This window comes from Diabrotica undecimpunctata, chromosome 2, assembly GCF_040954645.1.
Source record: "Diabrotica undecimpunctata isolate CICGRU chromosome 2, icDiaUnde3, whole genome shotgun sequence".
Lineage (NCBI taxonomy): Eukaryota > Metazoa > Arthropoda > Insecta > Coleoptera > Chrysomelidae > Diabrotica > Diabrotica undecimpunctata.
This window is the reverse complement of record NC_092804.1, coordinates 14,077,177-14,103,512: the sequence shown is the minus strand read 5'-3', so window position 1 is coordinate 14,103,512 and position 26,336 is coordinate 14,077,177. Positions and strand designations below refer to the sequence as shown.

Sequence of the window (26,336 nt, the reverse complement as noted above, 5' to 3'; positions counted from 1 at the left end):
GAAAGAATATATTGAGGAGCTGTTTGATGACGATAGAACAGAATTCAAATCTAAAATATATCGACTGGTCCAAACATAACATTCGATTTAATGGAAGGAGTTATAAAGCTATCAAATAATAGGAAAGCAACCGGTCCAGATGTAATTCCAAGCGGAATAATCAAACTACTCTACGATAAAGGTAAACATTCTCTTCTAAGCCTCTTCAATAAAATATACGAAACAGGACATATACCAATAGACTGGCTGCTGTTAACATTTGTAATGATACCGAAAAAAAATAAATGCCAAACAGTGTAGCGATCATCGCACTATCAGTCTGATGAGTCATGTACTGAAAATTTTCCTAGGAATACTGCACTCGAGAATTTACAACAAAATAGCAGTACAACTAAGTGAAACACAATTTGGTTTCAGAAACAACCTTGGAACCAGAGAAGCACTCTTCAGTAAACCATGACAAACCTATAGGTGTCTTGCAACAGGTGGGAATTGATGATCGAGACTTCCGTATTATCAAAAATTTGTATTGGCATCAATATGCAAACGTACGAATTGGACACAACACGAAGGAAGCAGTGGAAATACGACGTGGAGTGAGGCAAGGATGTATTCTATCGTCTCTACTTTCCAATATCTACTCTGAATTTATTTTCAAAGAAGCCTTAGTTGAAGATACAGGCATTAAAATCAACGTAATTAATGTCAACAATCTCAGATATACGACGACACGGTACTTATTGCCTCCAATGAAGAACACCTGCAACGACTTATAAACAGGGTAACCGAAGTATGTGATGAATATGGGCTAAAGCTTAATAATTCCTAGACAAAACTTATGGTTGTCAGCCAAACGGAGTTACAATCAACGAACATCAGAGCGTATGGAATAGAGTTAGGAAGAGTCCACAATATTACCTATTTCGAAAAAGAATACGCATTGGAAAAGCCAGAGCCGCCATCTATAAATTAAAGAAAATTCTAATTATTACGTTAAACCTTAAAATCAGATTAATACGCTGCTACATATTCTCCACATTGTTGTAGGGTATGGAGAGCTGGACTCTTACAGAGACATTATTATTGAAAAAATTGGAGACCTTTGAGATATGGATTTATCGACGAGTATTGCGAATAAGTTGGGTTGATCGAATAAGAAATGAAATAGTTTTACATCCAATGAAAAAGAGCACAGAAACAACAAAAACGATAAAAATTCGAAAGTAATGAGAGATCCAGAGAGTTATAACCTTCTACACCTCACAATACAGGGTAAGATTGAACAAGAACATCCTGGCTCCGAAATCTCCGAGAATCGTATCAAGAGACCACCGCTAATTTATTTAGAACCGCCGTAAACAAAGTTATTATTGCCAATATGATCGTCAACGTTCGATAATCGGACAGGTTACTGAAAGAAGAAGAAAAATTTAAAGAAGACTTGGGGTTAGCAGGTTGTGGAGAAAGTTTGCGTAATATCTTACATATTATGAGTATTCGATAGCGCAAAATTAAAATTAATCGAAAGTTATTTATGGAGCAATACCATATACATATTGATGGGTATACACATCATTTCCAATTTATATGCACGTCAGACAAATTTAGGCAGCCTTTTTAGGGAAAACCAAAAAAGGTCAACTGAAAGTAAGAGAGTGAGAAATGAAGTTTGATATAAGATACACCCAAAAGGGAATGTTTTGGGTTAAACATGAAAATTCAATGATAACTACTAAAAAAATGCGAAATCGTTCTTTGACAGGCACTTTTTAATCAGACACTTAATATTGATATTGGAACGACCCAAGATAACACATAACAGAAACTTAATTAGAGCCGCTGGACCACTAGAGTCTAGGCAAAGGCAAGACAATAATGATGCAACTTCTCTCTAATTGGTTAGAAACGTGAAAAAAAGAGAGAAATGTATTTTAACCTGGTAAATTAAAACGAATGGACTGCCTGAACATCATGAAAACCGCTTAGAGCTGTTGTAAACAAAAAGTAGAAGTTGTATATCATAGCTAGATTATAAATCCCAACGGCAGACACTTGTTCAAGTTTCTGTCTTTTATTTCTGCAAGAAATAATCCTGCGACGAAAATATCTTAATTAAAATATACCGATATAAAAAGTAACGTCTACATCTACGTCAATCAACACAATTTTTATAGTAGAAGCGTTTAGAATAAAAATAGGAATAAAAATAAAAAAAAAAATATCAACAGATTAAAGCTTTTTTTTTACTAATACCCTATTGAAATGTGTATTTTATTAAACCCACGAAACAGCCCAATCGAGATCTTTTCGGATTGGTGGTAGTGAGTCGGACTTTGGATTTTTATAGAAATGTCTCCCGAAGGTGATTTTTAACTAGAATTTAAATATACTCCAACTGAAATAGTTGTCCGATTTACTACAACCAACTTAAGCCATTTTTGTACACACCTCGACTGGACTAAGACGCATATTTTTCTTTTCACTCTAACCATTAAGTATACAAAAGCATGAGTTACGCAACTAGACTGTTCAGTCTTTAAACACATATAAAACCAATTTCTGTTCTTTTATTTTCTGAAACTGGTAAGGCATATCAGAACGCGTCAGTTAAAGATTAAAACGGTAAAGGTAATCTGGATTTTTTTTTGATATATTCAAAATATTATGTTAGTTAAATTATGGATAAGTTTTGGTTGTATTTTTAACTATATCGGATAGACTCTGTTCAAAGGTAGCTCAGTTGCACTCATATGTTTAAAGAGGATAGACAAAAAAATTTAAATTGCTTGTAGCATTTTTTAAGTGAAATTAATTATATTCTATACCAGAGGTTCTCAACCTTTTTTAGCTTAAGGCACTCTAACTTAAAAACTCGTCCAGCCACGGCACACTTGGCTAAATAATCTCTATAATGAGTATAATCATAATGTGTTATGTGATTTTTTTACTATGTTACTTTCTTTAAAAATATAATTCATTGAGTTAATGCTATGCTCATTATGGAAACTAATTGGGAAAATTAAGAAAACAAAATTTTAATGTACGAGGCATGTTTTTTAAGTAAGTACCGTTTTGCGATTCCGCCGCCGCAGCTCTACGGTCGGCGTTCCGCGCATGAGCGCTGGTTACCTACATCTCTTGTCTACGCACTGACGCCATTACAGTCTGATTCCTCATTGTATACTTGTTTACTCCAGTGTTTAAGATGCCTCCAACAATCGTGAGTCACGCTGATTGTGAAGTACGGGCTGTTATACGATTTCTTAGTGCTAAAGGCGTAAAACCGATCGATATTCATCGTGAGATCGTTGAAGTTTACGGACAAAACATTATGAGTGATGGAATGGTAAGGAAATGGGAGAGAGCATTTAAAGATGGCCGCACAAATGTGCATGATGAAGAACGGAGTGGGCGTCCTTCGGTCGTTAATGAAAATTTGGTGCAGAAAGTGGACGAAAAGGTGAGAGAAAACAGACGCTTTACAATTTCATCATTGTCCGACTGCTTTCTTCAGTATTCTCGTAGTGTTTTGTATCGCATTGCTACAGAGAACTTGAATTACCGGAAATTGTGTTCACGTTGGGTTCCAAAAATGTTGACGGATTTGCACAAAACCCAACGTTTAGACAGTGCATTGAGCATACCGCTCCTTGAGCGGTACCACAGTGAAGGTGAAGATTTTTTAGACCAAATTGTTACTGGTGACGAAACGTGGGTGGTCTACGTCACACCAGAATCGAAACAACAATCCATGGAATGGCGACATTCATCATCACCCAAAAGAGTGAAGTTTAAGCAAACAATTTCTGCCCGGAAAATCATGTGCACAGTTTTTTGGGACAGAAAAGGAGTATTGCTAGTGGAGTTTCTGCCTCGTAATGAGACAATCAATGCAGCGTCTTATTGTGAGACATTGAAAAATCTGCGTCGTGCAATCCAGAACAAAAGACGTGGCAAGTTGAGTAAGGGTATAGTTTTGCTGCATGACAGTGCCCGTCCACATGTGACTAATCAGACCAAAGATCTCATCAAATCATTTAAATGGGAAACTCTACATCACCCTCCATACAGCCCTGATCTGGCGCCCAGCGACTACCATTTGTTCCAGCACTTGAAGAAACACCTGGGCGGTCAGCGTCTTCAAGACGATAACGAAGTCAAAACATTTGTGATGCAGTGGTTAACAAGTCAGGCGGCAGAATTTTATCAGGAGGGTATTCAAAAACTGGTGCCACGTTATGACAAGTGCCTCAATATTCACGGAAATTATGTAGAAACTTACAAACATATATTTTGTGTTAAAAGAGACGAGTTGACAATAAAAAATAATGGAGTATAGAACAGAATGTCTGTCGTCCTCTAAAGATTTTTGCTGTGAACGATTTTTGTTCTTGGCGGCGTTCATCTACGAGAAAGCAGATTCACCGATATAAGAAGTTGAAAACGGTATTATTGCATTCCTAGCTTTCTTTGTGACCAGTGGATATTCATTGAAGAGGGGAATTCAAAATGATCCATCATCTACATTAATTCATATGTTTTGCAATTAACCCTGCCACAGCCTAACTTGCTTCTTGTGCTTTATCCGTCACAGGTGAAAGTTTTTTAAAAGTGGAAGCCTGAGTAGACTGATTTGACAAGAGCGTTTTAAAATATTCAAGAGGTTTTTCAGTCGCAAATGAATACTTTGTGAGTAGGTGTCTTTTTAACTTACTCGGCACCATAGCTTCGTTGGACAGCTGTTCGCCACATATCAAGCATAGAGGTTTAGGCTGTTCACCATCAGATGACGTGAAACTTGCGATCATAACCCTCTATTAGAGAAATTTATAACTAAAGGAATTTTAATAAATGAATAAATAAACCATTTTATTTATCCAAGAAATTTTGACATAATTTGAATTCTGTTGTATCGAGTTCAAGGTCAACAATGGTGTTGGAAATCATCGATGTTTAGGCTCGATGTTGCCATCGATGGTACGGTTCCGATGTTTAATCGAAGGTAACCATCAATGTTTTTCCAACGATGCTTATCTCTAGATGTGAGTTTCTTCAAATGCTATCGCCACAAGTGGTAATATGTTGAGCTAACGCATGTCTGCATACGATACTGCTGCTACCGCATTCTGTTGGTAGAATGTTGAACTATTGAAACATCAGACAAGTGCAGAACAGAAGTTTTATTTAATGAAAAATAGTCGGTAAAAGTTATTTTTACGACGAAATAAAAAAGTAAATACTAGGTAGTAAAAAAGACGGTAAAATTTCGCGGCACACATGACACACTGGTTGGGAACCTCTGATGTATACTATTGCATCACAGTTGTATGGTACTCATACTCTATGTTGAAACAACGCAAAAGACCATTATAGACTATGAAAGAGCTTTCGACAAAGTTAAACATATCCTTCTCATTCTCTTGTTGTGACCAAGTTACAACACTGTCCAATGTACAACATGCTCTCCTACATCATTTTGGTTAGCCCTGTAGAAATAAACATTCGCATAATACACAGTTGCAAAGGCGATTAGAAGATCCGTAAAATAGTTTCGAAACACAATTAAGATTTCTGCCTTAATCTGAGCCTTCTAAAAATTGCAAGGCATAGCAGACGTTGATAAAGATGTTAATAGAGACATGGGGAATCTAAAATTTGCACTTCACGACATGTCTCCTCAACTAAGCAGAAATCTTTAACGAATTGGTTTCTTGTACTCATACAGAGTAGATCCGAATAAAATTTAATAGAGACATGGGGAATCTAAAATTTTACTATTTTACGGATTTAATATCAGATGTCGCTATTGCGTCCGTTTCGAAGCCATTTTATTGTTGCTTCTTAAAGACAGGAAATATTTATTTTTCACGTTGAGAACGCCTATGAATAGCTGTTCTGATAAACTTTATTAAAGTGAAATACGTATAAACAGATACATAGACGCTTTGTACGTGAAATCAAATCTAGACTGTCTTTTTCATTTTATTCGGATCTACTCTGTATGAGTACAAGAAACCAATTCGCTAAAGATTTCTGCTTGGTTGAGGAAAAATGTCGTGGAATGAAAATTTTAGATTCCCCATGTCTCTATTAACATCTTTATCAACTTTAGAAGGCTCAGATTAAGGCAGAAATCTGAATTGTGTTTCGAAACTATTTTACGGATTTAATATCAGATGTCGCTATTGCGTCCGTTTCGAAGCCATTTTATTGTTGCTTCTAAAAGACAGGAAATATTTATTTTTCACGTTGAGAACGCCTATGAATATCTGTTCTGATGAGCTGAAATACTTATAAACAGATACATAGACGCTTTGTACGTGAAATCAAATCTTGACTGTCTTTTTCATGCGATTAGAAGACTTTTCAAACGAGGTATCCCGTGACATCGATTTGTATTTTAAAAATATCGAGTACTTTCTTATGCAAACACTGACGACGCCAAATAGCAATTGATGACCACTCAAGAATAAAATTGACGTGTTTCATTTTTTTTAAGTACTCTGTTTCTGAAATAATGAATTTATTCCATACTTTTGCATCATACTGTAAGTCAAACCTCTAAAAATACCACGCCTAGAGATGTACAGTCATATAGTTACATATTATTTACTATATTCTTTACAAATTCTTTTAATAAATTGACTTTTTCTATAAAGCAAAGCAAGAACGATAAATTAGAACCGTTTTAATTTATGAATTTATTCAAAGAATGACTCACATTATTTTTATCATTACTATTTTTAACGTATGCTTTTTTATCATAACAAACTTATCAATAATACTCAATCATGTCCCTGACCTATAATTAAGAAGAAATATTTATAAAATAACTAACTTTACCATTACCGTTTCAAACTAAAACTAATCCTAAACTTTCAATTATCACTTTAATGGTACACCACTTACCCTCCACAATCTGTAAGGGCAGTAGACACTTTGAAAAATCTAAAAGAATTATTATTTTAAGATTGCACATACAAAGTAAAAGTTATAGCAGGCAAACATTTTTAATACCCTGTCTATTCAACTAATGTCAATGTCAGTATTTTCAATTGTAAATGGGAGTTGCTAGAATATTAGTTTTCTTAGATTATTAGAATTTGAAAAGCTTGAAAAAATACAGAAAAGTGTTTCAGGTGAAAACGAGAGATTCAGGCATTCTGAATGATCTCCAGGTTTTGTTCACATGCCAAACAGTACTCGATTTTAAAAGTGTAAAAGGCAAAATGCAAGAAGAGAAATCAGCGGAAAATGTGATTGGGCATGCGTTAAAACCACGTATTTTTTTCCATCATATATTGAAAGAGAAGACGTCATCGGCTTCAGACTGTATTTCAAACACTAGAAACATTTTAAATTTGAAAGCTGAGAAACGAGCGAATAAGATTTTATGTAAATTTGAATAATTTTGCTCTACACAAGAATTCTTGTGGAAAATTCATCGAAAAATGCTCAAAAACGTCTATTCGGTGAATTTAAACGGATTTATAAATAATAAACAGCGATTCAACTGACCAACTGAAAATAATATTTAGGTTGACGCTTTGGGCGGATAGCGCTATCGCAAACTCATAAATCCTAGTGAATAGACAGATTTAAATTTCATTACTATCACATTGGTCACTCAACACGAAAAAATCTTAATTATCGTCTTTATTTAGAAAAAACAAACGAGTATAAAAATAGTTCAATTAGATACAAAAATATGTTTTGTAGCTCAATTACATACCATTATTAAACAAAAAGTAAAATTTTATGAGGTGGCTCTAATAATTTGATCACCCACTGTAAGTCATCAATCGGCAGCAGAAGTAACCGCGATCGTAATGACGACCGCGTAAAAGATGGGGTGACAACCTTTCATAGAGGTACTAATCCGCCACGAACAAGCAGAATTGTTTAGAAAGAGGAAGAAGAAGAAGAATAAGAACGGGAAAATAAACGTCAATCCGTTGTGTGGGTGTTTCACGATGAGGAAAAACCAAAAAAGTGATCCGTTCTCGAAGTATGTCAAAGAAAATGGTCACAACTTTTAGAAGAACGAAGAACGGTTACTTCTGATTGGTATAAGTCGGTTCGCTATATTTACGCGGATTTCGGATTAACAAAATTATGCTAATGACTCATTGATAACCAGTTGCAGTAAACGACTTCCCAGAAAATTAGGTAAAAACTGCATTAATGGTCATATTTTAAAATACATTAAAATAACATTAGGGTAGGTATAAATTTGTTACAATATTGCAGTTGAATTGATTCTTTGCCAGTGTTGACATTGTATGTTTGGTGGAAATATTTAAAAATGCCTAGACGTGTGTTAGATGTAGATAGTCTAATTTGTAGTGTACATAAGTATTTTACGGATGAAAAAGAAAATGGCGGTCCTTTAAAATCGGTAATGTCTGTTCAACAACGCGTATGTGATGCTCTAGGAATTAGTGAAACCAAACTAAGAGGAGTATTACAAAATCGCAATAATGAACGGCAGAAAGAAGATTACCGAAAAACTCGTATTTGTTTACCAGAAGTTATCGCGAAACTTCGACAAAAAAACGCACAACGGCCAATCATCCTACATCAGAATAATGCAAGTTCTCACTTTGCCCAAAAGACAATAGAGATTGTATAAATTGTATATGTATTTTAAATTAGCGCGCCACTTCCCACCTCTTATTTTGTAAAGCACAGCATATCCGATGTGCGGACGTGTGCTGTGCTGAGAGTACAAAAAGATGGCGAATTCGTTCAACAGCGTGTAACTTGTGTCTGAATAAAGTTCATCTAAAATCAGTGTTTTTCATCATTCAATGCACATTTACTGAAGTGTTTCTAAACTAAAGACTTCTTCACGTTTCTAAAGATCAAGAATTCAATGCGTGGTCAGCGATTCCAGTCGCTAAAAGAAGCCATAGATGACTTTAAAACAGGGATTTTACAGGTGTCAACTGAAGACTGGAATAACTGTTTTACGAATTGGTTTGAACGTATGCAAAAGTGTATCGATCTTTGTGGGACATATTTTAAAAAGCAAAACTAAAAAGACAACCCTCGTAGTGAAATGAAATTTGTTATCTTCCAGTTCAATATATTGTTTCGAATTGTTAACCTATATTGTCAATTTTGTGCAAATATATTCGTGCTGTTTTACTGAAAATGCCAAGACGTGTTTTATCTGTAGATACTCTAATTTATAACCTACATAAAGTCCTTTATTTCGGAAAAAACAATAGTGGCTCGTTAATATCGGTAACGCCTGCACAACAACACGTGTGCGATAAGGACCTGTGAGTTTCAGAGCAAAATGTAGCTACGTTTGCTAATGATACGGCAATTATGGCCGTTGGTGACAATGTAATTGAATCAACAAATAAGTTACAGAATACAATACGATTGCTGAAGTGGAGAAATAGACAAACAAATGACTTAATTTTACTCAAAATCAGTCGAAATTCATTACTCGGGGGTTTTCGAGGTCGCTAAAAACGAATATCGTTGATAAGCGCCCTCAAAATGCCTCATACAAATTTATAGAATATCTTAAAAAATTATCCAAATATTTTTTTTTAATTTCGCGCTTATAAAGCAGTTGGTAGCATTGATGAAATGCCAGGCTATACAACTATACATATATAATCATACATATTATAATCTCCCATTCAGCAGTACGCATTTCACGGACGTTTTTTCCTCGTTCTGTTTTAATTTATTATCAAAATGTTTAGAGCGACATAAAATTCTGCACAAAGGAAAAGGGAAGACTGGACTTCAGAAGGTGCTGGTTTAATATTTTCGTCTATATCAAAGAACATTGATGGTCATGATAATATAAATACGGAAATGTTTGTAAAATAGTTACGTGAAAAACTTATCTCGGATTACAAGTTTCTTGCCAAAAAGAAATCACAGAGTAAACAAGTTTTTACTCGCGCGACTGATAAAAATTGTTATAACTTTTTGATGATTCAGTTTGGAAATCTGAAACGTTTGAGAAAACTTCTTTGGATATTAAGTTTTAATTTAGAATTAGTTAAAAATGGAGATCCAAAAATTTGTAGCGAGGATTTTTAATTAGAAGAATATATCGGATGATTAGCACATGCTTTTTTAAACAAATCGCCATTTTGTATACAGGGTGTTTCAAAAAAAGGTAACCCCGTCTCTAGGGTAGGTAAAAAACTGAAAAATATTGGGGTTTGCTTAGTAAAAAATTTTTGTAACGCCATCCGTTTTCAAGATACAGGGCGTTGAAAAAAAAAATTTTACGCATTTTTTACGATTTTGCCGAAACTACTGGCAACATTGTAATGAAATTTTATACGAATATGTTTTGGAAGCTGATACATCCAATGAATTTGCTTTTATATCTCATTCTCATAGAGGGCGCTAGTTACACGGATCGTACTAAGTATTAGTCAATATAACTTTTAAGAGTATAATTATTAATCAAAATTTCAAGTAAACTTAAACATCATTCAATTTTACACGAAAAAGGTACTCTTGGTAAAACTCGATACTGTGTACCGTTTTCGGAATATTTTGATTTGAAAATTATGAAGTAATAATTGATGCTGGTATAAAATAGTTAGTAATTAAACAAAACTCACAAGAAGAAAATTAAATTAATGACTAAGAACATAAAATAAAATTCAATTACAGTAAGTGTTCAAAATGCCCTCCGTTTTCGAGAATACACAAGTCTATTCTTTTTTCTAAAGATTCCATTAACCTTCTAAACGGTAGGGGATCAGCTATGATGTCATTAAATTGACGTTGAATTCTTTCTTCCAATTCTTGGCGTGAATTTACCTCTGTAGCATAGACTTTTTCCTTAATATACGACCAAACTGCGTAGTCCAAAGGGTTAAAATCGCATGACCGAGGAGGCCAATGAATCGGAGCTTCTGCACCTCTACCAATCCATCGATTCGGAAAATGATTACTCAACCAATTAAGACACATTCTATCAAAGTGTGGTGGAGCTCCATCGTGCATAAAAAATTAAGATCTTCGCTCGTTTAGCGTTAAATCTTCTAATATCTCGAATAAGGAATTGTTTAAAAAATCAAGATACATATCACCATTTAAATTTCCAGGTAGAATATGATAACCTATTAATTTGTTACCTAAAGTTGCTGCCCAAACATGAACTTTAAATGAGTGTTGGTAATGTGATACCCTTTTAACTCGCGGATTCTCATCACACCAGTAGTGTGCATTATGGGAGTTAAACATAGCTTGTCGCGTAAAGGTGGCCTCGTCCGTAAAAAGAATGTATTTTAAAAAAATTGGATTGTGGGCTGTCCTTTGTTGCAATGTTTCACAAAAATCCACTCTAACCGGTAGATCATCTGGCAAGAGCTCTTGGACTTGTCTGTAACGATAAGGATGTAATTGCTGTTCTTTCAGTATCCGCCAAGTACTTGAAGAAGAAGTATTTGTTTGTCTTGCTATATTCCTTACGCTAACTGTTGGATCTTGATCAAGTAAATTTAAAATATTATTTTCTTTATTAATTGTTCTTTTTGTTCTTGGTCTACCAGAATTTATTTTATTTGGTCTCACATTCCCAGTTTCTCGACAACGTCGTTCAACGGCTTTAAATGTTTTTTTACTTGATAAGTTTCTTCTAGGATACTTTTCTGCATAACGTGTCACAGCTGCACTAGAACATCCTAAACATTCGCCTAAGGATAATAACATGTCAGTGTATTAAACATTTGAGTACATTTTGATTTGATTTTACAAATAACAAGGTTTCAAAAAACTCTAATTATTGTTGATTTATCGTCATAACAATCAATAAATGTCAGATTTCCATGGCACATTTGGAGAAAATAGAGGTAATAATTCTAATACCTATTAGAACTTTATCATTACTACCAGCATCAATTATTACTTCATAATTTTCAAATCAAAATATTCCGAAAACGGTACATAGTATCGAGTTTTACCAAGAATACCATTTTCGTGTAAAATTGAATGATGTTTAAGTTTACTTGAAATTTTGATTAATAATTATACTCTTAAAAAAGTTATATTGACTAATACTTAGTACGATCGGTGTAACTAGCGCCCTCTATGAGAATCAGATATAAAAACAAATTCATGGGATGTATCAGCTTCCAAAACATATTCGTATAAAATTTCATTACAATGTTGCCAGTAGTTTCGGCAAAATCGTAAAAAATGCGTAAAATTTTGTTTTCTTCAACGCCCTGTATCTTGAAAACGGATGGCGTTACACAAATTTTTTACTAAGCAAACCACAATTATTTTTCAGTTTTTTACCTACCCTAGAGACGGGGTTACCTTTTTTTGAAACACCCTGTATAGTCGGCGGTTTTGTATAAATAAGAGTTCGGCTCATTTTTTGCGAAAATGTCTATAGTATGTTGTATCAGAATTAGAAATCTAAATATTTAAACCCAGCGGAGTAAAATTATAAAATGAAAATTTGTGGTTTTTTTCTTATTTTTTACTTGTTACATCCTAATCCTAAGATGGTCAGTTGAATCGTTGTTTAGTTACTTATTCCCAAACTCGTGTAAATTCACCGAATATACTTTACACTATTTTTCGCCTGTTATCCGACAAAAGCGCGTGCTTTAGCGTTGTGTCAATTACAATTTTGAATTACATATACTGTATGCTACTACAAACTGAAGACGGTACCTGTCATTCTATTTGCTGAACAAGTCATTGCTATAATATAAACGTATTTAAGTAGTTGTCTTTTTTTTGTAGTACGAGCAACGCCTGATTGGTTAAAATCAGTACATTGACACGTGAACGGGGCCTCGGAGAACAAACTGAATGAAACTAATCAAAATCAAATAAAGTGTAAACAATTTCATACATTGCACATATTATTCCTGTTGATAAATAGCTACAATTTTAGTTTAATCCAAGGATATAGCACCACAAAGCATAATATATTCTACGTGAAATCATAAAAAACTTACTCTAGGGCGCAATATCCTTGGCAAATTGATATTCCCCCGATGACGTTTGGCGGTTTTGGTTTGTTCTCGCCCAAATATTTTGTTATCAGATTACCTCCTAAACTGAATCCTACGCAGACTACTTTCGTTTCTGGATACCGCACTACGATGTTTCTAATCATTGATTGGTAGTCTTCAGAATCACCTATAAATTAAAAAAACCGACGGTAATAACTCATAACGAATCTAGTTATAAGTAAAAACATAACTGTTGATCACAATATCATATAACAAGTATATAGCAAGACAAGTGACGCTTGAATTATATATTCCCCGTATTATATTCCCCGTATTGATTCGAAGCGATTCTTTGTGTTTAACCCTTGACAATCATTGGCAAAGATTTAAGTACCTAGAAAGAACCGTGAGATATTTTCGCTGGTGTGGTATACATCGAGTGAGCAAGACTGTTTTCAACATACGCCATCTAAATTATCAGTTATTATTACAGACCTGTGGTCAATTCTGTTTGCCTTCTTGTTGCATTCGATGTACCTGCTGTGCTGTATTGTGCTGTAACTAGTTCCGCTCAACAAGATCTCATTCAACTTTAGTTCCGTCGGGTTTTATTGTAAAATATCGCATTTTCGTAGCATTATTTTATGGGTTGGTGGCTAGGACATTAAAGAAAGATGTTTTGGACAGATTAGAAGGCTTCGAGTTATGGACCTATAGAAGGATATTAAGAATAAGCTGGGTGGATAGAGTCACGAATGTCGAGGTGTTGAGAAGAATGGGAAAAGATAAAGATGTTTTAAATACAATTAAAGTCAGAAAACTGCAATATCTGGGACATGTCATGAGAGGCGAGCGTTATAACTTGTTGCAATTAATAATGCAAGGAAGAATACAGGGTCGAAGGAGTCGCGGAAGAAGACGCATCTCCTGGTTAAACAATTTGAGAGCTTGGTTTAAATGCACTTCTGCTGAGCTCTTTAGAGCAGCGGTATCGAAAGTGCGAATTGCCATGGAACATCATTCATAACGTACCTCCTTCTGAATTATTAGGTATATCTTTGTAGACTATTGATATTATAAATTCAGTGAGTTAATAACTTGAAATCGAAGGTTTACAGTACAGCACCGACAGTATTTACATTTTGAAACGACGAATTGTTGAAGAATGCAAAGGGCAACTTACCTTGAAACATTTGAACGAGTATTACTGTCAGGAGGTAGAGGGAGCACATTTTGAACACTTAATATAAGATCTGGTTTATTTCCTCCCTCCATTTCCCTCCCTGTCCGGTTTCCGCGTGAGATATATGTGATTTCTATGGTTGTCTGGGTTTGATTCAGCATTGAATAATTTTGGATTTGTTTTGACGACGTTTCAGCAAGGTCATACTTGTCATTGTCAAGTCAGATTAGTTCTGCTTCTTCTTGACGTTCGAGGAGAACTGATTTCTAATTTATTGGACAGACTAATCGAAGAATACAGTTTAGACGAGAAGAACATAGAAATGCCATCGAAAGAAAGGAGAACACGGCATCCCTATCACATGTCAATAACACAAGACCTAAAATAAACTTAAATGGAACAACGATGCTAGCTAACATTTAAAATAGGAAAAAACGTGTAATTAGGGAAAGAATAGAATTTGAAAAACATCCAAAAAATTTAAATACAAGAGATGATGCTCAAAGACTCCTGGAAAGCTGCGTGGAAACCAATTCTATATATTTCAAGCTTGTATGTCAGAGGCTGTGTTGCCTATGTCGAAAATCATAAAAGAATCATCGTACGAGAACGTAAAAATAAAAATAAATCAAAATTGAAATACCTCAAAACTACCTCATTGTTGTACCTCAAAATTTTAGTAGAAGTTTTTTTCGCGTAGTAATATAAGAAAGCCTAATTATCACCTTACACATATATCTGGTCTAATTAAGTTTCCTGTTGAGAATACAATTAACTAATTTGCCAAACATATTGTCACGGTGAAGGTGCTGTGTGAATTTTCAATAGATAGTCAATGGGCTTACGTAATAATATGGTAATGATTTGAAAGTTTTTACGAATTTCAGAATATATTTTAAGATTGTGAGTTTAATAAACTCATCAACGTTTTACGATTTTTATTGTTAATTTTATGAATTTCTTGTTTGATGTTTTTATGGTATGTATGGTCCAATCTATAAAATTGGATATATCTGCGAAAAAGGCTTATTTAGGACTCTGCCTTTTTAACGAATCTTCAAATATTACGTTTGTTTTGTTTTTATAGAACTAAGAGGTTGTACCAATCTATAAGGAATCGATATATTCTTGTACTATTAATCCTTCATGATACACAAAACTTATTTGCTGTAACCTTACCATAATTAAAGATTCTGGGTCCAGTCACAGGAACGTTCTTCAATACTCCGACGTGGTTCAACACGACGCATCTGTAGCCGTGATACTGTGCCCAATGTACGAATGTGCGTACGTAGATACTTTCAGATGTATTACAAATTCCGGGACAAATTGCTATGCTCACATCATCTGAAAAATAAATGTAAAATATGTAGTACACTGTAGCATTTTATTTTTCTAATCTTTAAAATTTTGGTTAGCACTGTACAAGTAACACTTAGTAGACTGTTGGTTTATTTATGTTTGAAATAAAAATTTGAAATAATAAAACAAGTATTATTTTTTTGAACATCCCATTTATTTACAATCTGTAATAAGGATTACAATAAGTAAATTGTTTAATTAGATTACAAGAGAATTGGAGGAGACTGTCCAGTGACAATAACCTATTAAATCATAATTTTAGTAGCAAAATTATTTGTGACTCTAATATAATGGTTATAATAAATAAAAAAAAATTATTTTTAAAATTTAAAAGTTTAAAATCTTGTTGGTAGATGGCTTGGAGTAAGACGCTTTAGCCTTCTGTTTGCCTGGGGCCTCATCAGGTTCTTCGCTAGCCTGTTGGGGTGGTTTTGCAGTCGTCTGTCATATTTTTGGGAGTAACTGGCAATTTCTTCTTTGACAGTTTTCATCTGAAGATCGCAATTGATGAATTCATTGGTCATGTACCACGGTGCATTTGTGATAATACGGAAAGTCTTCGATTGAAATCTCTCCAGTATGTAGATATTGGATCTTGACACAGAATCCGACAGTTGGATCCCATAGCTCCATATTGGCTTTATCACTAATTTGTATACTAGGATATTATTGTACAAATTTAGTTGTGATCTTTTTCCTATTAGCCAGTACATTTTACTGAGTTTCAGACCCAACTGTTTTCTTTTCGTGAATATGTGTTTCTTCCACGTTAATCTGCGGTCCAGGTGCATACCTAAGTATTTTACATCATCCTTTTGTTGTAGTATTTGGTTATTTTGGTTTGTAACCAAATCTTTATTTTGTCGAGATTGGTCTGGAGCAGTTGTGAGGCGGTATACGGGTTTGAGTAAGCCACAAGGATTGCTGTGTCGTCTGCGTATGTGGCTGTGACGATGTTTTGACTTGTAGGAAGATCTACTGTGTAAAGTAGGTAGAGAACAGGTCCAAGGACACTACCCTGAGGTACTCCAGCTTTAATTGGATATAAGTTAGTGTACTGATCCTTTACTTTTAGAAGAAAATGCCGGTCGGAAAGATAGTACTTGATGATTAGAAAGTAGTTAAGAGGAAGGACTTGTCTTATTTTGTATAGCAGGCCACTGTGCCAGACTTTATCAAAAGCCTGCGAGATATCCAAAAAGGCTGCAGAACAGTATTTCTTCTCTTCTAAGGCTTTGTTTATGGAATTGCAGATTCGGTGAATTTGCTCAATGGTGCTCATGCTGTTGTCTAAATCCAAACTGGTCGTTGGGTATTGGCAGCTGTTGTACGAGGATTAGCTGTAGTCTGTCTAGTAGTAGTATTTTCAAAAACCTTTGACATCACTGAAAGTAGACTGATAGGTCTATAGGACTTAACTTCTTCTACAGGTTTGCCTGGTTTGGGTATTAAAATGATCTGTGCATCTTTCCACAAAAGGGGATAGTAACCAGCTCTTAGGATTGCGTTAAAAATCTGTGTTAAATATTGCACTCCTTTCTTGGGAAGTTCTTTTAGAATTCTTGCAGTGATTAAGTCGAACCCTGGGGACTTCTTCGGATTCAGATCTGTTTGGATTTTGTTGAAAACTTCTTTGGCAGTGAATTTCTCTAGTGGTGCTTCTAGTTGGTATGGGGATTCTAAATACGATTGTATATTACCTTCTGCATCGGGGTTGTTGTTATGAGTATGTGGTTGGAACACTTCCTCCAGGTATTTCGCAAAGACTGTGGCTTTTTCTTTGTTACTTTTGGCCCATTGTCCGTTACTGGCCAGCATAGGCGGATTAGAAAGTTGTGGTCGATTAATTTTTCGTGTTGCCTTCCATAGTGAGTATTCGGAGGCTTCCGTGGCAGATAGAATTTGTAAATATCGTTTTATGTCATTGTTTTTATTGTAGTTTAACAATGTTTTTAATCTTGCTGTAGCTTGGTTTAATCTATTTTTATCCTGAGGTGCTCGGGTTCTTTGCCAGATTTTCCTTAGTCTTCGTTTTTCTGCGATTTGTTCTTTTATTTCGTTGGGTAAGTCTTTTTGTACGATTGCTTTTGTTTGTGTAGGTGTTGACTGTTGAAAACAAGTATGGACTAAACACAAATTGATAGCGAGGAAGCTTGCGAAATCTGAAGTTCAACATGCTAGAAACAACTCAAAATCTGGCAGAGCCCCTGGGCCAGATGATGTTCATATCGAGCTTATTAAACTTATAGACGAAGACAATTTAAATGCAATAACTATACTCTTTAACAACATATACAAATCTGGTGAGATACCTACAGAATGGATACTATCGCCCTTTGTTCCATGCAATAATTTGACATTACAACCTAAACAAGTACTCTTTGAAAATTAAGAAGACTACTTTGTTGACCCTAAGTGTGCGTTCATAACGAGGCGCCGACCCTCGATCGGACCATAGGATCTTCTTCTTCTTCTCATTGCGCCGTCTCCTTTCGAAGGTTGGCGATCCAAATGGCAATTGTAGTTTTGGAAACTGCTGCGCGAAAGATCTCTGCGGATGAGCGGTCGAACCATCTCCTCAGGTCTTTCAGCCACGAGTTCTGGCGTCTTCCTACTGATCTTTTGCCCTGTACTTTTCCTTCCAGTATAACTTGAAGTAATTCATATCTTTCGCCTCTCAGCACATGACCCAAGTATTGCATTTTCCTCTCTTTGATTATTCTTAGTAATTCATTTTGTTTACACATGCGACGAAGTACCTCAACATTAGTAACTCTTTGTACCCATGGAATCCTCAACATTCGTCTGTATATATACATCTCAAAGTCATCTATTCTTTTTTCTATTTCAGAGTCCATTGTCCAACTTTCACAGCCATACAGTAAGACAGAAAAAACGTAACATCTGATCATTCGGATTCTAAGCTGTAGACTAAGGTCTGATCTTGTAAAAAATGTTTTAATGCTCATGAATGTTTTCCTTGCTTGTTCGATTCTTGATAGGATTTCTTTTTTTGGATTACACTGACTATTGATATTTGTTCCCAAATATTTTATGGAATTTACCTGTTCTATTATTTGACCCTTGGCATACACCTGTACGTTTATTGGTATCTTTGAAAATACTAAAGTTTTAGTATTTAGACCATAGGATGGTATTATTTTATCATCGCCACGTCAAATAAATTATTTTAAATGCGAGCGTTCACTGTCAATGCTATGCTCTAGGCGAGGATACCATCCGATGGTCTCCGTAATGAACGCAACCTTAGCCTCCTGAGACAATCTCCAACTTTTACAAAAGTCTTTCTATAAGATTAGTAAAAAGCATCTACCATCATGTTTTCCTCTTATTACGATCATGTAACCGTTTAGTTTCTGATCATGTAAGTCTACACCACCCATGGATTTATTATAATTTTTATATAAAATAGATTGAGACACATCCACTTTGGCCTTAGAAGCAGTTGACTATCGTTTTACTTGTGGTACAGGTTCCATAGAGTTGTAATTTGTAGCCATAGCCACTATATTTTTTATCTTTCCATCCTCTAAATATACCTTGAGCCTTGTCATATTGATGTTCAAAATAATCCCTATTTTGTTTTTTCAATTGTTTAGCATTTGATAGGGGACATTTTTTTGTTATATTGTCTATTACAGTTTCAATAGCTCTAATTCTATTCTTTTTAATTTCTCCAACAGATCGTAACTTGTAAAAAAGTTATCAAATAATAATGTGTGGTCTGATCCGCAAGAGATGTGGTCTACCATATCCAGAACTACTTGTGATCCTAATGGTAGACTACTTTTCTTATCAATATTTTTGGCTCCACAATAAGTATCTAAGACGTAAAAATAACCCTTGGCACTACATAATATCCAATTTTTGTAGCCGAATTTAATCTTTACTTTTTATAAAATGCTTACTGGTATGTCTCCCAAAAAATGTAACCATATATTCATCCACATAAATGTTCATGAATAATACCCTACTGTCTGTAATTCTAATTTAGCCGTGTTAACAGAGGTCGAACATTTGCCATTTTACCATGTGCTGGTAATGCTGTATTATCGGCAAGGTGAATGTAACGCTTTATATCTAGAAATCTATTTTTAGACATAGATGCACAAACAAACGGTATATTTAAATCTTCGGAAAGGATCCAGTACATTCCTTCACTGGGTAGTTGGTGATATCCTGTTAACACGTTATTTTTTTTTCACGCATTTTATAGTCCAGTAAGAGACTAATAAGGTATCCATTGAATTCTGACAGGCAGCAGTGGGGGAAATCTTTTTTTTGGCAACTAATGTCACGGTTCACCCTGACGGGCATTTTCCGGACGAGTATGACACTAGGTCCGAAGACCCCAGGGTAGTGTCTGATTAACCGTGTTCCGACTAAAACCTTAACCACCGTTCCAGAGTAGTGGTGTTAGCATTCAATAAAAAACTAAAGCCATATATTAAAACTGCCTATTACCAAAAAAAAAGAACGAAATTATTTCAGTGAGGCCATAAAATAATTTTGGTACTTACTGGTTCTTGGCTCTCAAGAAAAAAGAAACAGGATTTCAGATCCCTGGTTCAATTTCCTCCTGCTCCTTCTTCTTCATCACCCCAGAGATCAGACAGTGTACTTCTTTCCATTCTCCCTCTCCTCTCATCATTATGTTTACCCATCCCAATGAAACCCATTGGATTCTCGAAGTCTCCCCTCTCATTTGCCCACCTCTGATAGATTTACCTATCCTATTTGTGAAGATGCCAAAATTACCACGTTCGGTCAAAAACTGCGTCAGGAAGTAGTCCACTTTCCTGAACTTACATTCCCACCACGATCTCAGATGAGAAATAAGCTCCTTCGTCCACCTTGCCTTTCCGCTATCATTCGCCCATTTCCTCTGCCACTCCTCTATCGTTCTCTCTCTCTCTCTCCCTTCCTCATCTATACTTCCATCCATCCTCCTCTCATACACCCTCGCTCTAATATAATACAACATAACCTGGTACTAAAAATTTTTTTTGCAGGTAAATATAAAATAAAAATGTTTCAAAAATTTAATCTTTTCATAACGTTATTAATTAACATGGAACTGTCTTATGTTGAGCAAAAAGGTAAAACTGCTAGTCAACAAACATTTCCGCGTAAAGTGAGCACTGCACATGAATTATATTAAAAGAATTTACTGTAAATAACTTTTTATTAATACTGTAACAAGAGATTATAAGAGGATTTTTTAATTCAATTTAGAAATTGCTTGTTTCATATTTTCATTACTAGAGCTATTTAATTTCGTACTTCTTATGCTGTACAGTAAAGTGGATCATTCAATTGGTTGTGGAGTGTCTAGCGATAATCTAAAACAATTGAAGAGGTGGATTCCAAAAGGTCGTAAGTTAAAAAAGTAAATTTTTCAGGTTCAAATTCTCGTTTCAAGTTTCAACGACCTTACGTCAGTGACTTAAGCACTTTTGGAAAATTCATGTGGGAGACTTCATATTATTATTCATTTTTAAGTTTATTGATAATCAGAGATTGTCTTTAAGATATCAGCAAAGGTTTAATAACTATCTAAGTACATAATTAAAAATTAATTTTTATTCATGAAAATCAATTATTCACATTTTTGTCAAAACATGAAAAGTAAAGTTAAAAAATCTTTCAAATAAAAGGCTCTAGTTCATCATACACTACAGTATTATTATCGTTGGAACCATTTTGCACATTGGTAAGTGCAGTATTATAAAAGTCTTTTGAACTTTCAGATAATGAAATAAATTTGAGAAGGTTTTCCACATCTTTTTTCTTCTTTTCACTTCCATGATTCACTAATGGCATATACTTCACTGTACTGTACACTCCCAGCAAATTGCATCCTTTTTTATAACTTTAAAAGTACTAGAATCACCACAGTAGGTATTTTTAGCTTCAATGCCTTTATTACTTTTATTTGAAAATGAAAAACCTCGTTGTTAACGCATCAAAAAAGGAAGCTTCTTCAATAAAACTCAATTTGCAGCATCTATGAAATCAAAAAGTTTCCAGTCTTTTCCTAAAACTTTAACTGTAGCTGGAGATGCAAACACTTTGTAGTACTCCTCTGGTTCAACTATTGTTTCTTTTCTTCTAAATATTTGATCAAAATGTCCAAATACTCTATCAGAAGGCATATAGCTATGTCCCCTGATTGGAAAGAAATGCTGAATATCACTAAGCGCTCTGGAAGTCTGCACATAACTAAGTAGGAAACCCAAAACATTTTTATTTTTATCTTGTCCACTGCAAGCTTCAGAAAACAGTTGAAGTGTCAACCGCGGACGCTCTTACCCCGACCGTAATGACTTTCACAGGACAATGACACAATGATTTTATGAAATCAATCATTGATTGAGCTGTATTTGAATCTTTGATTAGAGAAAGCTTTCTCTAATCGATTCAATCTTTTTGATGAAAATTGTGTGATGGACAGGAATGTGGAATCACTTAATAAAACACCATTTGTCTGTCGTATGAAGTATTTTGTAACTGTTCGAGATCGCGGATTTGTTTTATTTCTAGGCCTATGTTCCTTAGACTCTTGATTGAGAAGGTATTTGAATACGAAGTTGTTCTGATCAGCAGCAGTCTTATGTAAGTAGACTTTATCATAAAAGCTACTTACATCATTAGGAGTCAATATATATGCTTTACAAACATCACCTTTATGAGCACAAACAATGCGATGATCTGGATGAGCTTCTTTACTATTTCTTTTGAATTTCTTGAGACTTTTGTCCCACATGTCTTCATTTTTCTCTCGCTTTCTCTTCTTGACACTATTAATGTCGTTTACAGATACTGAAAAATCACTTGTTACAAAATCTAAACTCATTTTATACTTATAACATAACCAAAAACTCACAGCAAATAAACTCCTGGTCAAAATTAACGCACCACTCATATTTTTCTCAATATTCTTTATTTATTAATAATTTACTGTGCAAAAAGTTGCCTATGGACCTTGTTTGACAGTGACAGTTGTTACGTAAGCTAATAATAGTCTTGATTTAACAATAATCTGTATTAAACTTCGTTTTAGAGTAAGTGAGTTAAACTTTTCATTAACAGTGCCGATTAAAGCAAAGTGCTTGTGAGAAACAAGCTTTTTATTGTGATAGTTTTTATCACATGCATGTTTGGAAATTCATTTGCATAAAAATCAAATAAAAAAATTAACCGACAAAGAAATTTGTCAATCGAGGAGGCAGTGCGAGCATCGACTCTCCTAGATGAAGGATATTCAATGAGATACGTTGCAGGTTTGTTAGGAAGACATCATTCCAGCATCAGTCGCAAGGTGAGGTGATATAATGAAACAGGGTCGTACCATCGAAGACCAGGTCAAGGGCAAATACGTTGCACTAATCAAATTGATGATTGTTTTTTGAGACAACGTGCTCTCAGAGATAGGAGAGTCACCAGCAATTTGCTAAAAAATGAACTAGCAGATGTTCGAAATGTCGCGATATCGTCTCGAATAGTTAGAAAACGTTTACATGAAGCAGAATTGAGCAACAGGAAACCAGCCAAAAAACCCTTGCTTACCAGAGAACACAGGGTTCAGAGATTAAATTTTGCAAGATTGCATCAAAATTGGACCATCGATGATTGGAAACGAGTTCTTTTCTCCGATGAGACTAAAGTAAGCCTTAAAGCTCCAGATGGTCGTGAGCGTGTCTGGCGAAGGCGAGGAGAAAGGTTTACCAGCCGCAATATCTCTCCTAAAGTACCTTTTGGTGGTCGCTCTAAAATTTTTTGGGGGGAATTTGTTTTGAAGCTCGTACGGAGTTGGTTCCCTTACGTACGAGGTCTATGAATGCCCATTATTATTTAGACAACATTATTGTCGAACATGTAATGCCTTTTGCTCCGTTTCTTGGACCTAATTTTTTATTCATGCAAGACAACGCTCGTCCTTATGTTTCTCGACAGGTTATTGGCTACCTAAATGATGTTGATATTCCATTATTAGAGTGGCCACCTAGCAGTCCGGACATGAATCCTATAGAGCATCTATGGGACTATCTCAAAAAAAAGATTCGAAGTCGTAGACCCCCTATTGCCAACCACAACCAACTTATTGAGGCCGTTATTGAAGAATGGGAGAATATTCCGCAAGTTTTTGTTGAACATTTGATATCAAACATGCCTCGACGCATAAATGCAGTCCTAATAAGTAGAGGAAGGCCCCACACGGTATTAGTGTTGACCCAGATGCATTTTATTGTGTTAATTTACTGATTTTTTCCTTTTTGCAATTTGGAGTTATGCGAGCCTATTTACGCATTTCCGACAAAAACAAATTTTTAAAGAAACAATAAGGCAAATTAAGGTCATGATAAAGTCATGTTGGACTTATTTGTAGGTGTTTATTATTATTTCAATGCAACTTAGTTTTATTTTTTGTTCATATTGTAAATATTTAGATTATTTAAAGTGGTGCGTTAATTTTGTCCAGGAGTTTAGATGATGACAGCTGGAATAGCGCATGCGCAAACACGCAATAGCTGATTTAAGCCTGTTTGGAAAAAAACAAGGCATGACTAAAGCACTTTTGGAAAACATTACTGATTTGTAATCTGTTTAGTATACTTGACTTAAGCTGTTATGGCATAAATTGTTTTTTTAATGTTAGAAATGATGCTCTAGAACCCACCTCTTCAATTGCAAATTCGTGAAATATACTATACCTGGAAAGTGGGTATCTATTGGTTGATACATATCGTAGGTCAATGTTGTGCCATCTTGCAGTGTGAGGAAAACCCTTTCTCCTATAGGCCAAGGACATTTTACTCTACCTATAATACTATGAAGGATTGTCTGCACATGACCGCTGAAACCCCAAAGTCGAGTTGGAATGTACCTGAAACAAATGATTTTTTAAGAGATTATGCCTTAATCAGTCGACTTTTAGCAAGAAATAACTTATTCAGCCCAGAATCATTCAAATAATTAATTACTACAAATATATTATTAATTTGGTAACAAAAATTGCGGATATTGCTAAATACACCTTTGATTTATCAAATTACCCTTGTGCAAATGATGCGCAGTTTCGTAATTTCCTAAACAACGAACTCGAAGAGCATCAATTATTATAAATTTCTAAAATGGTTTCATTAATAAACGACCATTAGAAAATGACAAAATTATTAGGCGGTATTGCATCAATCCTTCATACATCTATGTTTAAAGATAGTAAAAAGGATTTTTTGTATAAATTTCTATTTATACAAATGCATTTAAAATGGATTTTCTCATTTCCCACCTCTCAAATAGGTCGGTAACATTAATAAGAAAGTTAAAATATTTAATAATGACTAAAAACATCGTTTTTTTACTTTCATTGCTTATAAATTTAAAACTATTTATTTTGGAGCAAAGTCGTAATGAAACAAAATAGCGATAATTGAATTTTCTATAAAATACGACTGTTTTAAATTGTTTTAATTTATTACCTTTGCAGCAAAATAGCAATAAATACAAAAAAGGCGGCAAAAGACGCCTGTTTTGCCGATTGCACTTACGACCTTCGTAATTCGTCTAGAAGATCTTTATAATACACTGCTCGTCAGAGAAACGGGCCACCCACAAAATTTAAGAAATTTCTATCTTTTTATTTTTTTTCTTATTTATATCAGATTAAATCTATCGTGTATTGAGTTAGATACATATTCTTGTAGCACATAACCCGACATTATCATTAGTAACAAATGGAACACAAGGAAAAATCTAAGAAAATAATCAATTTATAGAGAATTACGATGTTATAGTTACAGTTATAACAATAATTGAATTATAGAGTCAAGTATCACCCGATTCAATAATGTATGTTGTCACCACGGTTCTGGATGACACTCATCATTTGATTTGGCATAGAACTGATCACGTTTTGGATTTCCCTTTTCTGAAAAGTGGTCCATTCCTCGTTGAGAGGCATTCGAGCTCTTCACATGTTGTTGGAGCAGGTATACGACGACTTACAAGCCTTTTGAGAAGGCTTCATATATGCTCAATAGGATTAAGGTTTGGACTTTGAGCAGGCCGGTACATTTTTGTAATACCAACATTTTCAAGATACTGTGTTACAATCATTGCCGTGTGTGATCTCGCATTATCGTACATTAGCAGAAAACCACTGCAAATAAACCTAGCATGTGGCAGCACCTCATGTTGCAGGATCTCCGTTATGTATCTGTGTGCTGTTAATGCGATCCTCTTAATCAAGACGATATCCCTGCGCCTCAAAAAAATCCTGTCCAAAACATTGCTGAGCCACCACCAAAAGCAATCCGGTGTCACCGAGTGCAGGCAGCATAACGTTCTCCAGTCCTTCTGTAAACCTTATTTCGACCATCTTTACCATAAATTAATATTCTACACACATCGGTAAGCAATACTTTTTTCCAATCGTCTATTGTCTAATTGACGTGTTCACGGACAAATGCAAGTCTGCGTCTTTTATCAGCAGCAGTAAGTAATGGCCCTGTTGCTGAATTGCAAGCTGCCAAACCTTGTTCCCTTAACCTTCGTAGAACAGTAGAACGCTGATTACTGGCCCTGGGGCTTGCTGAATCGAATAGAATGAAATACAATGGAATCGAATTAAATGGAATCAAACGGATGGAATAGAATGGAATCGAATTAATTCGAATTATTGGAATCGAACTGAAACGAATTGAACCGTTCAATAATAATCGTATTGAATACAATGTAATCAAATTAAATTGAATTCAGTTGAGTTCAATTTAATTGAGTGCAATTAAAATCGCCCCGTACGTAGA

General features: G+C 34.9%; 1 protein-coding gene across 1 annotated transcript in view; it reads right to left on the bottom strand.

Moving 5' to 3' along the window:
- Hydr2 (abhydrolase domain-containing protein 2) overlaps positions 1-26,336 on the bottom strand; it is a 122,622-nt gene that overhangs the window by 22,721 nt on the left and 73,565 nt on the right. Inside the window, exons 2-4 of the mRNA XM_072522303.1 lie at positions 24,243-24,415; positions 15,325-15,492; positions 12,966-13,149 (exon numbers count right to left, since the gene is read on the bottom strand). Of these exons, the coding sequence (XP_072378404.1) occupies positions 12,966-13,149; positions 15,325-15,492; positions 24,243-24,415 (525 nt within the window). The remainder of the gene's footprint in view (positions 1-12,965; positions 13,150-15,324; positions 15,493-24,242; positions 24,416-26,336) is intronic.